Source organism: Scylla paramamosain, chromosome 29, assembly GCF_035594125.1.
Source record: "Scylla paramamosain isolate STU-SP2022 chromosome 29, ASM3559412v1, whole genome shotgun sequence".
Taxonomy (NCBI): Eukaryota; Metazoa; Arthropoda; class Malacostraca; order Decapoda; family Portunidae; genus Scylla; species Scylla paramamosain.
The window spans coordinates 16,345,780-16,359,379 of NC_087179.1; the positions used below are offsets into that span (position 1 = coordinate 16,345,780).

Sequence of the window (13,600 nt, forward strand, 5' to 3'; positions counted from 1 at the left end):
CGTAAGCCTGGCAGACCAATCCCTTCCCTGAGCAAGCTCTGATGTTTTCTTTAATTATTATTCACTTTAGCATTCACCACATGTTGCAGTTATATAATTAGTTGAAATGCTAATGATTTCTTCACAACTTAATAACTATCGATCGATCTACATGGGTTACAAAGTTTGATTAACATAAGACGTGATTTAAGTAAATAAAATAGCCTAGAGATGGGACCTGTTGCAGTAGTCTGTAATTTTTCAACCTTCTTAGAAAAAAAAAATCGTGGTATTAGTAGTAGAAGATTGTACCATGCTTACTGGAGGAGGCAGTAGGCACCTGCCGAAACGATAATTACCCCCATTGAGGTCTAAAGCTCTGGATCAGGTGGTGCAGTGAACTTATCATTAAACCCAGTTGTGACCTCACAGCCTGCCCTCTAAAGACAACTCTCTTCCTTCATACAAAACTACAATTACCTAATTACACACACACACACACACTTCACTCAAAATTCAAAATTATCATGGCGATTCCTACACCAGCCTCGGAGTCCCAAAATGGGGAAGGGACCACAAGTGTCCCCAGGTCGAACTGCTCTTCTGGTATCGATCGTGTCTTGATACTCCCCTCAACTTTTTCTTCATTAACTTCTGCAACATTCGCGGTCTTAGATCTAATTTTCAATCTGTAGAACACCACCTCTCTTCTACTAAACCTCATCTTCTTTTCCTTACTGAAACACAAGTATCTGAGACAACTGACAGTATCTACTTTTCTGTTCCCTCCTACTTTCTCTATCATAATTTTCAATCCAAAGCTGGATGTCGCGTTTATGTGCGTTATTTCTTAACCTACTCTCGTGCCCACGCTCTTGAATCTTCCGAGTTTTCCACCACCTGGTTATGACTACAGTCACTCTCAAACTAAATTTAACTGTGCTGTATACCTGTCACCTAACTCCTCTGACTATAAGAAATTCTGACTACTTATTAACTACACTACTTGGTGTAAGGGAGGAAGTGTTCAGGCTAGTGGCGCAGCCTTGGGTACCATTTTCTAATCATCCGGAACTTATGTAGAGCATACTAACTGCCTTACTACTAATGCCCGCTCTTAACAATCTAAACCTAATGTCCCACCAATTTTAGAAATTCATAAGAATATCGTACATCAAACCGATCCTTTTGCCATTTATAATTCTTTCTTCTAAACTTACCTTCATAAATTGTACACATTTTAAGGTACGCCCAAATATAGCCATACAATACTTCTGAACACACTACCTGCAACTTTTACCCACTTACACCAAAGGTCATCCTGGTCACGTGGTGTCCGCAGTGCTGATGACCAAGCTCTGCAGCAGGAAGGGCAGAAAGGCTTGAAAGGAGCTTCACGAGTAGTTAGCTGTACCCATTTATTGAGCACACCAGGACATATTTGACTACAAATCGTATATAGTAACAATGACTATTGATAATAATGGTAATCAAAGAGGGAATAGTTATAAAGCAAAGAAACAAACTCCTCACAAACAAGATGCCAACCGACTGGCATGATAAACTAAACACTAAAATGGAAGGAGCAAACATGGCTGTCATTCATCAGGCAACATTTGTAAGGAGCTTGCCACGTTAAACCTTTATTCTTCGTTAAAATTGATGTTCCAGCGTGTCCGCTACTCTGTATAAGCACCGACTACTGCAATAAAACACAAACAAGAGAAGTCTCACAAAAAAAAACCCGGCAAGTATCCCTCGCGGTCGGGGCGAGGGCGGGCGGTGGTTTGGTTAAGGTAAAGTGACACAGGTGCCCTAGTAAGAGGTAAGTCTCCATTCACACAAACAAGGAAACCTCACTGTTGTCATTCTTCGTAGCCACTACAAATGTTGCAGTATTTAGTAGGTTTAATACGCTCGGTACAAAAGGCGAGAGTTCGTCTCTAAGTGAGTCCCAGTGCATAATGACGGCCTGCCGCTGGAGCTGACCAGGCCGACGGTTCCAACGGCCGAGTAAGGCAGGCCGCGGCCCAGGAGCCACGTCTACCCCAGCGGCTTCCTTCCCTCGCCCTTCCGGAAAGAACAACGCCACTTTATTATATCTCTCAAGGACGTACGGACCGAGTTTGGCCCGACAGGTCCCCGGGCTGGGGCGCCTACAAACTAGACGACATGGGATGTGATGATGCGCGAGGGTGCGGCGACGACGGTGATGATGACTGTGGTGAAGCGATGAGGCGAGGGGGTGAGTGGTGACGCGATGAGGTAATGCTAGACACGGTGCGGGGCGGCGGCCCCACGCACACACACGTACACAACACAGCAGAGCCAACCAACACAACTCAAAACTCCGCCGCGGCCCTGCGGACGGCCCGCCCCTGCGCTGACCCCACTGTACAAATAGGCCTATTTTTTCAAATATATTCATAGAACAAGGAAAAATAATAATAAAAAAAAATCCTGCCAAGTCTCAACACTGCTGGGCCAGCTGGCGTCGCCAGTCCAGTCATCACCAGGGGGGGGAGGGGGGAGGGCCCGCTAGCCTCTGCTTCATATCTTCTGGATCTTCTCACCCTTGATGACAGGGTTGTTCCGCCTTATTTCCTCCGCCCCATGCTCACGGTAGTCGAAGGTGCAGCGGTGCTCGTTGCTGTAGCGATGCACGGAGCAGAACAGGCCCTCACACCGGCACGTGAACCCTGCAGCACAACACATACTTGATTACAAAACACACACACACACACAAAGCCTGATATCTACATGGCTATACAGCAAGCTTGGCAAGTAATGACACGTGCAAACAATATTTACAAAAGTAAACTATATAGTTTCAATAATGCTCACGACGACATTTAACAAAGTTATTCATTTACTATGACAGAACACTAAGTCCTTTGAACACCCACCTGTCAGCCCAACCTTCTTCTTACACATCTGGCATTTGTTTTTCTTCTTCTTGCCTGCATCCTTGTCTGGGCTGGCTGGGTCCAGGTCCTCCGAGGCAGACGCCCCGCCCTCTTCCCCACTTTCACGCTTATCCGCCGCTGCCCCACCCACCTGTAATCCACAAATAATTGCTTGTCACATATTGCCACCTGCCATAACCCTTGTCTTTAGACGAACTACTGATACATGCAACAGTTTTCAATGAAATCTGGTCAAGATTTTAAAAGCCTGTAAACAAATTTGGAACAAAAGAGCAGAGATCAATAATAGCACTGAAAAATTACTATGAGCAATAACTATTGATTTAACAAGAGTTACAGTAGTAATGATAAAGCTTATCTTCTGTGGTTGTGTGTGTTCCCTTCTGTCACCAAACCAAGAACACCTCGGCTTTTTAAAAACTTATGATCTCTCACATATTAGCAGATTCTGCAGGGTAAAGAAAGCAGGACACAATTGGGATGGGAATGAGGAAAAGGACAAGTTGCGCAGGGGGATGATAACTAGGTTAGGATCAAGGTTGGTAATTAAGGCCAAACCAAATCAGGATTTGGTGTGGAGATGGCAATGAGTGGCAGCAATGGCTTGGACAATAACATCATCAGGTTGAGTGAGCATCTTGCAGAGCTGGCCGGTCCTATGGACGTCACACTTGGCAGCAGCTTTCGTAAGAGAACACATTACTTATGTCTGGGTGGCTCACTTACATGAAACACTTAACAACCTTAACTTACTCATGCACCCAAGGCATTTATCATCCTTGACCTCCTAAGTATTAGGTACTTGCAATGGTCTACTTTATAAGGCAAGCCTTCCATTTTTGCTGCCTTGCTGAATCACCAGAGCAACTAACCATCACCAGTTAGTCATTCTATTGGAGACCATGGTCAAACATGCCATTCCCTCGTCAATACCTACTTTTCAGCTCATAATGTTGTAGGTCATTGTGTATATGGTTGCCAGCATGCCAACCTTCATCACAACAGTACTTACTCCTTTGTATCAAAAAAGAAATATAATTTCTTTCAAAGAATGTTCTGCCAAAAAGTCACACAAGTTTTTGTCATGATCAGTATAATAATTTATTTAAAAGCCTGCAAATGAGGCACTCAGGCAGAAGCAGAAGGTATATTGCAAGATCTCAATCAAAAAGGGGTTATGTTAGAAACCACTTTTCTAAGTTTAGATAAAATCTCATTATACAAGTCAACATCCACAGGAAATAATATTCCTCTCACACTAGGTGGAGTAGGGACGAGCCAACACTTTCAGTGCAAGTAGGGAAGCTCATTCCATTCATTAAGGAAGCACCATGCAGGTAATCAACACTTTGTATTCCAGTGGAGGTATAACACACTCAAATTTACAACAAAGACAATCTTTCCTTAGTCTTTTGTTGTACTTGCCATTAAATTCTTTACCATAAAAAATGTATGTAATAAATTAGCATTATGGTTGCTGGAACAGTACATTCCTCTAACAAACTGTTTGTATCTTAACAGACACAGTTGTTTAGTTTTAAAAGTTTTGATAATCCCTTAGCTCAGCTTCATAAACTTGGGATAAAAATTCCTTCTGTTGTTGAGTGCTTCAAGTAACATTTATTAGCTCCAATGCAAATTCTAAAAGGGTTAGGTGTTCATTGCAAATTTCACCAACCTGTGTAAGGGAAGGAACCGTTGGCTGAGCAGTGGTAGTGGCAGCAGCTGGGGTCTGGTGGAGGGCAGCAGCTGGAGGGGCAGGGCTGGATGCTGCCGGAGAGGTGGGGGAGGTCACACTGGAGGGTGGTTGCTGTTTCTTCTTGAGAGCATCCTTGTAGCATTTGGAGCAGAGCCCATCAGTGTTTGGGGACCCAAAGAAGCCACAGCCAGTGCGGCACAGAATGGGTCCGGCCTCCAGCTGGTTGCTCTCTCGCTCCATCCTCCGGTCAATCTGATGGGGTAACCATGGCTTAGTGCTACCCTGTATTTCTTTTCAATGCTTCCCAACCCATCACTTACACATAACCTCCAAAATCAGGCACTGCTATCAAATACTAATCATGTCATTACAATTAGTACCTTAGAAATAAAACTGATGCCACCAAAATTTCTCATTTCAGATTGCACACAGAACTTCATTCAGAATTGCCCATTAAGGGTACCACATGACAGTTGTGCTGAAACCTTTAAGGGCCTATATTACTGATTCCTTATCTCCCTATTCCTGTCCTTCATAAGCAGACAACCACCATAGTCTACCAGTATTAACATAACAAAACCACAAAGTATACCAACAAGGTATCTCTATCATACAAGATGATCCAATACTTTATGTATCATCACAACAGTGTCAACAATCCTCCATGGTCCCACTAACACCTCCACACCATCCATTACAGTGCAAACACCTGTACTGTACTCCAATATATTTTTCTTCATTACTCTTATTTACATCATGGAGTGAAGGAAAAATAAAATCAAACAAATTAATAAATAATAAAATAACTAAACATGTAAAAGATATCGCTAATTACACCTGAAGATACTGTCCAGCATTTTTTTTTTTTTTTACCATTCATTAATTCTGGGTTCAGGTGGCATTAACTGTTATCTGGCCTTCAGTAATTCTGCACCCACCAGAAAGATTATGAGTACCAATAAACCAGTGCAATATCACACTGACCTGTTGTTCTCCTCCTGCCAGAGTTGTGGATGGGGTTGGGGCGGGCAGCTGCTGGGCTGCCTCACTCCTCTGTTTTTAGACACCTGCTACTTCTCCTCAGCTCACCCCTCACACGCACACGCACACACACACGCACGCAGGAGCTGGCTTGCACCAACCACTGCTGCACCTGATGGGCTGGGCTGGGCTGTGTGCTCTCAAAAGGCTGCACAACCAACTACCTGAAGTATAAATATAAATAATTAATAACAAAGCTCTTCCCCCACAAAATGAAGATTTTAAGGAGACCTGGCTTATTTCAAACAAAGGAGGTTTGAAATTAAATTTGGCAACTCTTGATATTGCAAAAATAAATTATATATATATATATATATATATATATATATATATATATATATATATATATATATATATATATATATATATATATATATATATATATATATATTCCTGTTGCCTTGTTTCCATTCCCAGAACTGTTGTAACCTAAGCAACAAATACTTTAGTTAAAACTGGCTGCCTTCCAACAATTTGCTTGTCATCAATAACACATGCATGGCTGTGAAACTTCTTGGTTAAAACAAAGACAAAATACAAATAATTTGTCTTATTATTCAATATCAGAAATCAAAATCATGGAAGCTGTATTATAAAAATGATTGTGTATTATAAAAATGAGTATGTTCTTGATACTTCCTACAAGCTAAGAATCATGGTGATGCATGTACTATTACACAACTGAGGAAAACCACAATTATGACACACTGGGAAATATCCGACCACTTTTCCCTGCTTGGCAACCATGGTCTCAGCAGTAATGATAATGAAGGATACACAACAATGTCTGACATTCCAATGACTCAAGCCTCCATCACATCCTAGACATAAAGCAGCACAATGACTCAAAAAGCAGGGTGTCACCTCAACATCGAGAGTGCACAGCTTCTCAGAACTAACCCCATAACCCTCATCATGTCGTTCACTTCAATACATCACCTCTAAAGTCCTCCCCAAGGCTGCCTTCTATCCTTCACTTTCACAGACACCCCACCCCTAAGTGTTTATGATGAAGGGGGAGCAACTTAAACTGCTCTGGACAAACCTAAAGTACATGCAATTGTGCTAACATTTTGTACAAAGTTCGCAGTCATATGAATAAAAAAATAAAAGAAAAAGAAAATATATAAAATAAATAAATAAATAAATAAATAAATAAATAAATAAATAAATACAATGCACAGCTTTACAATTTATTTTAAGCAGCCTGAGGGCTGAGATATTCATGTTAGGAATTAGCTGAAGACTATCAGCGATGCTGCCAAGAGTAACACGTGAAAGTAGTAATTTCCATCTTTTAATATTTTCCTAATGATGAACCAATGGTGGTATGGTTGGTTGGTTGGTTAAATTTGCACCAGTGACTATCATGGTCATTTGAGACATTACTTCATGCTGGGAGTTATGTTCTTACTATTACTATCTTTTTAAAGAAAAACATTTAGGTTATCTTCACTGGAATAAACTAGTTCTCTCTGCAGCAAGCAAAATACAACAATTTGTACATAAATCTTCCTTTCTTCATCACATCAAGCTCCATGACAAAATTCTACCAGACATTCAGTTTCAGAAAAACAAGTAACATGATTTTCAATGACATTGCTCCTTATACCAATCTGTGTTGGCATTGATCACCCTTCCCCACATGCAAACACAACATCCCTCAGCTAACACAGTAATGCAAGCAAGGAGGCAATGGTGCAGTGAATGGCTGAGATCCAGAATCCTGGCCTTGGTCAAGTCTTGGTATTGGAAGCCCAGTCAGTTTTTCCTTTGTGGCTATAGGTCAAGAGAAGCAGAGAAGGTTGAGAGCCTCCTACCAAGTGCTGCTACATTTTGAACCACCAAACTACAAGTAGCTAAGTAAGGTATGATATGAAAGTAAGAAATACAAAACCTTCCTTAGACCTAAAAATGGCTGAGCATGGAGAGAGGAGGAGAGGAGAGGGAGAGAAATCCACACACGTGTGATCTACATTTACTTGATCTCCTCCTCTGCTCTGTCACACACATTTCACTCATTTCCAACTAGAAGGCAAACACAAACGAATGGTAGGCTGAATTGAGGTAAAGTGCCTGATGTTATTTACAATGTGATGAAATGTAGTCAACTGGTGACCTATATACCTACTCTAGCAAGACCAGGTGTTTCCATAGAGGGGCTTAGGCTTTTCTAGGTGACAGCTGCAGTATTTGGAATATTATTAGTATTCAGGAAGAGACATACCAGTCCTGTGCAGAAAGCTAGTCACAAAGATAACTGTCCTTCCATGTCACTCAGTTCACACACAGTTGTGGTTGCTTTTGCTTTATTCTGAGAGGCCTCTTTTTGCACCCACAGTTCTTGTTGTATCACACACAGTTCCTGCAGCCTTCCCAACACTATCCCTTCATCTAAAGGACACTGCAGCTCCTCTATTGCCTTTGCTTTATCATGGCAACACACATCTAGGCACAGTACAAGTGTTGGTAATCTTTTTGATGATACAAGATCAAATACCCCACATCAACACTGTCTATGCATGCCTCTCTTTGAATTCAGTGACTGATAACACTGGTTGCAATACGCACACCAAAATTGAGTAATCAATTTTTCTGACTGAAGTGAATGGTTTAAGATTTATTAAGCTGACAAGAAAAGGAGTTTTGGGCATTGAGCAAAGTCATCATGACATTTAATTATTGTGTGGTTGCATGTCTTGCTGCCCATCAACTTTTTCCTCCCCAGCTACAGGTCTGCATTCAGGCCACTGGGATATGGTCAGATTCAGGAGGGAAACAGACCATGAAAGATGTTTTGCACACACACATAGTCCCCTAGTTTCAATACTACTGGCAAACAGCCAGATGATTTTTCTGTTTACTGTAATAACTAGGGATCTTACATTAGCCAATCAATATTCTCCCTCTCTGGTGATAAGTAGATGATAAGTACACATTACTTAGTTTACAATAAATATGGTACAACTAGCAAACAATCTCTAATGAAGATCAACCTTACTAACACAACACACTTCCACTGTTCCCAAACACAGTGTGGGCATTCATCTTGCTTCATTTGGTAACACAACTATGCTCCTAATGCCAAATGCTTTCAACTCTGAAGATAACTTGTAGATGGTACTCTTGTATATTAGGAGTACTAGAAATTAAAAAAATTAAATATATACTAGATTTCAAACATGGCCAACAGCCAAGTCATCTTTATTCTCTGGCAGAAATCAATCATACCAAGTGACTTGACTCCCCTACCTCCCCAGCAACAAAAGCAAGAATGTGTACCTTGTCTGGCAATCCCTCAATACAATACCCACATCCTGTTATCAAATGCATCTTATCTGTGTAATAAAAGTGTGTCAACTGGTCCTTACACTGGAAAGTAAGACAATGTATAATGTAGATACAAGTGGCTTTTCAGCAATGCAATGTTATTTCCTCTGTTCACCTGTTTACCTATTGTGTGTCAAGGTAACTTTCAGTATGACAACTCCATTGTGTACGCTAACCAGGGTCCAGTTCAGCACCCAATACAGCAATGAGGCCTCCTTATTAATAATTTAACACTTCAAGCAGGCTACATGCTGCTTTTCCTTTTGTCAGCTTTAATGATTACTAACTTTTTACTTAGGAATTAAGGCCACTTTCTATTTCCTAAAACCATAACAATAGTTTCACAATATAATTATTTCTATCCTGCATTACTAGTTGACTTAACAGCTTCATTACACTTCACAAACACTGATTTGTGACGTACTATTTCTACACAATTCTTTACACCTAAGATAAAAGAACCATTTCACAATCACCACAATAGTAACAAGTTTTCCTTATGACTCATGCTTGGATCAGATATATGTGTGCTTATGACTCAAAGGACGGACTCAATCCTGATTCAAGCCACTCCCCTCACCAGACACAGGCGCTCACAACACCACTCACGAACCAGGACCTGACATGAATCCTCTGAACCCTGACAGACATACGGAGACCTACGCACTCACTGAAGCACCTGAATGGACCACAGTTGAAGACACAGCTATACCCTCTCACACGACTAAGGAGACCAGAACACTCACTTCTCGCCCACTTGAATAGGCCACTAACCCAGGCTAACATTCACACCAATGCACTCTTACAACAACAGGTCCACAAGGGGCTATACCACTTACACTTGAGAACTTAAATAAGGTATAAAAAAAAAATCACAAAACTACTGAATGCAAAATACTACATCCATTACCAACAGACCTGTTTTGAGAGAGAGAGAGAGAGAGAGAGAGAGAGAGAGAGAGAGAGAGAGAGAGAGAGAGAGAGAGAGAGAGAGAGAGAGAGAGAGAGAGAGAGAGAGAGAGAGAGTCTTAGTAATGGCTTCCCTACCACCTGATCGCCTGAGGTACACCCACACAATCTTCCCAGAACCATGTGATTGATCTGGTTCATTCCACCTCACCTCCAGTCCTCCACTGGCTTACTTAACTCGGCACACACTGAGGCTCTCAGACCACAAGACCTTGACAGAGAAAGTTCCTGCTTCAATTTCCCTTTTTACCAATTCCGACTTCCTTTTACTCTCTCTCTCTCTCTCTCTCTCTCTCTCTCTCTCTCTCTCTCTCTCTCTAATTGAACAGCAAAGCGAATGAGAGAGAGAGAGAGAGAGAGAGAGAGAGAGAGAGAGAGAGAGAGAGAGAGAGAGAGAGAGAGAGAGAGAGAGAGAGAGAGAGAGAGAGAGAGAGAATCAAAACCAGTGTGAAACTTGCGAGAGAGGAGGTGGAGGAGGAGGAGGAGGAGGAAAGAGGAAGAGGAGGAAGAAAGAAAAGAAGGGAGGGAGGGGAGGTAAGGGTTGAGAAAGCAGGCCAGCAACCACTGCCCTACTTCTCACCACAATCACTATCACCACTATCACTTGTCACTACCCCAACCACCAACCATCACATTCACCACCCCACGAGTTTAAATTCACTGTTATTGCTCCACTTAGAACTCAGCTGACGTACTCCAAACCACCCCATCCCTCCCTGCACTTCACTATCATCTCCACATGACCTCCATCCACCACCATCATTACCTCGATGTATGGCGGGGCGTGACTAAGATGGCGGGGGTGGCAGGAGTGGAGGGGGAGCCTAATGACCTTGTTGAGACCGAGGCCAGACGAGAGAGAGAGAGAGAGAGAGAGAGAGAGAGAGAGAGAGAGAGAGAGAGAGAGAGAGAGAGAGAGAGAGAGAGAGAGAGAGAGTAGAAACGCACGGTCATTTCCATCAAACAAGCAAAAATGCATGACCCAGCCTGGCAGTGACCCAGATCTCTTGACACACCGTTACCACTATTACCTTTGTCCTTCACCACTACCGCAATTTGGTCCACAAACACGTAACTTCACTTTAAGTCGAGAATAAACGCACCACCCAGTGAGCAACTTTCCTCTTATTAATGTGTGTGTGTGTGTGTGTGTGCTGGGTTTTTCCAAACTAGGGGGCAGTTTGTACTACGCCTTGGATCTGTATCTTTGTTAAACCTGAAGGCAAGTACTTCTCACACGTAGTCCAGTAGTAAGAGGCAGTTACGTAGTCGCTCGCCAGAACTCGGAACACACGCAGACGAACACCAGAGAAGCCACTCGAAGGTTTTTCCAGCATCACTGTTACACACCAACTATCACCACCACTACTACTACTAGCACAACCGCAGAACAGCCTTCATTATCCATCGCCACCCCAAACTCCCCTTCACTATCACTGATATGGCGTCTGGCTGGCGACACACACACAGGCTTCTCATCATACCCAGATTCGTACCCTCGCCTCACCACAATCACTTTGGCACAGCGCAGGGACGTGAGGTTTTCATCCGGTTGTGTCGATCCTCACTGCGGTGTCACCATCCCGACTGTGGCTTTCATCAGCTAGTCTCACTTTCACTGTCGTCACTGTAGCGTGCACAGTTTCACCACGCGAGGGAGGACTGGAGGAGCCACAGGGCTATCTGGTGTTCTCTCTCTCTCTCTCCAGGGCGGGTCTCATGATCGTTAGCAGGGTTGGGTTTAAGCCTCGCCTTAAACGCCACCACACGACCTCCACCACTGTTCCACAAAAACACTCACCAAGGCCTAAGCACTACCACCACCGTCACTACTGCACCACAACCTTACTGCGCACGCTTCCCCACCACAACGACATTTCACCACCACAAACCACACAATGGAAGCATGGGTGAGCGCACAAATATTTACCAAAAGTAAGTGGTGTTATCGCGTCGAGCTCCACACAAAGCTTGCTTCTGGATAATGGTTTTCTTCAGCGATCGCACACTTGCTTTGTGACTGCGTTGACTCGTAGAGCTGCAGTGGCTGGGTATTCCACGCAGTCTCCTCTCGACAGCTTCGTGCGAGCGTACTTGACTGACTGAGGGCCGAGCCTGTGCGCTGACTAGGCTACGTGTTCACTGTTCGCTGTCTGATTCGCTACTGGCCAGCACCTCCCTCCTCTCTCTCCACCTCGATGTGCTGAGACAATGAGGCAAGAGGCAGGTGGAGCAGCTCCCCCACCTCCCATCCTCCCTCACAGACTACGCAATCCACGGGCAGATTCTTGTGACTTCTGGCATCTGAGCTTCCCCGAGCCACATCCTTGGCAGCCCCATGACTAACAAACTAGTGTCGCATCGCACGCCATCATCCTTCCCTTCCTTTCCCTCTTGCGCGCCTGCCAGACGTAAACATGACGTTAATCCCGAAGGTACAAAACAAAGGCCTCGCCAGTACACAGACGCCACGGCACAATACCAATGGAGTGAGGTGCGCGTATCTATGACGTATGCTGTGCGTCACACCATCGACACCAATGGCAAGGTTCCACTGATTTTCCAGTGACGTCAGGATCGGTGAAGTGGCCACGTCATGCGTTACACGTCACACACCACACGGAGGCTAACTAGTCGGAATTTCCTATATGCTGTTTAAGCCTCTCGCTGGAATCGTCGACTCAAGGAAAATTGTAAAGCAGTTCATGGGAACGTAAAAATAAAAGTAAATATTCACCAGAATCACTCTGATTACACACACACACACACACACACACACACTTTCACATGCGTACACATCCTCGTCTTTCACAAACGTGCTACAGCTCAATCCTTTCACAAACGTATACAGCTTCTTAAGCTCTTATACAAAATCAAACACTTTCACATACGTACCAACCCAGCATTTATAAACAATGAAAAAATACGTTATATGACACTAGAAAATCTACTCTCTCTCACCGTGGTGGTCACCCAACAGGAGGTCAGGTCAGGAATACCACGTGACAAGCCTCACACGCCCACCCATACCTGAAATAAAAAGAGACATCATTAATGACAACGCTAATGACAATACAAACTTTTAAAACAACGGAAATTTATCTCCTTGACAACGAAAACTTTACAGAAGCACTTGTGTTGCTCTGTCAACTGTGTGCCCTTTATTGATACTGTGTGCTGGCCACATGTTGCTCTATTCTCTAGTGCTACTGCTGAAGGAGGAGAAGGAAGAGGAGGAAGTGGCGGCGGTGATAGTGAAGGGAGGTGGAGGAGGTGATAGTGATGATAGTAGTCAAACTGTCTCGTACAGCAGTCCAGTTAGTCTCGGTTGAGTCACATAATGGTACAGAGTTATTCCATTAAAATAACAACTCAAACGTGCAAGTTTCCGAACGTTCTAAATTAAACAAGTAAATGGGGTAATATGAAACTGCAGAGTAAATCCATATAATAATAATAATAATAATAATAATAATAATAATAATAATGATGGTGGTAATAATAATAATAATAATAATAATAATAATAATAATAATAATAATAATAATAATAATAATAATAATACAATAGTTTGTGGACTGCTACGTATTTGTTCTCACAAATTTTTAAGATAATAAATCAAAATGTTGACCTTTCCTGTAAACTTGAAAATAAT

The 13,600-nt window shown here is 42.8% G+C and overlaps 1 protein-coding gene across 20 annotated transcripts in view; it reads right to left on the reverse strand.

The window, feature by feature from the left end:
• Positions 1-1,380: 1,380 nt before the first annotated feature.
• The window catches only part of LOC135115764 (uncharacterized), a 45,624-nt gene continuing 33,404 nt past the window's right edge, over positions 1,381-13,600 (reverse strand). For 10 of the 20 annotated variants that reach the window (XM_064032760.1, XM_064032765.1, XM_064032768.1 and 7 more), the window contains 5 exons: positions 12,907-12,975; positions 5,590-5,810; positions 4,585-4,857; positions 2,886-3,036; positions 1,381-2,678 (listed from right to left, as the gene is read on the reverse strand). In XM_064032760.1, coding sequence (XP_063888830.1) covers positions 2,530-2,678; positions 2,886-3,036; positions 4,585-4,845 — 561 coding nt within the window. In that variant the 5' untranslated portion in view covers positions 4,846-4,857; positions 5,590-5,810; positions 12,907-12,975 and the 3' untranslated portion in view covers positions 1,381-2,529. Of the gene's footprint in view, positions 2,679-2,885; positions 3,037-4,584; positions 4,858-5,589; positions 5,811-11,182; positions 11,326-11,452; positions 11,512-11,875; positions 12,210-12,906; positions 12,976-13,600 lie in introns of those variants that run through there. The other 10 variants (XM_064032759.1, XM_064032767.1, XM_064032762.1 and 7 more) reach the window with 4 other exon arrangements.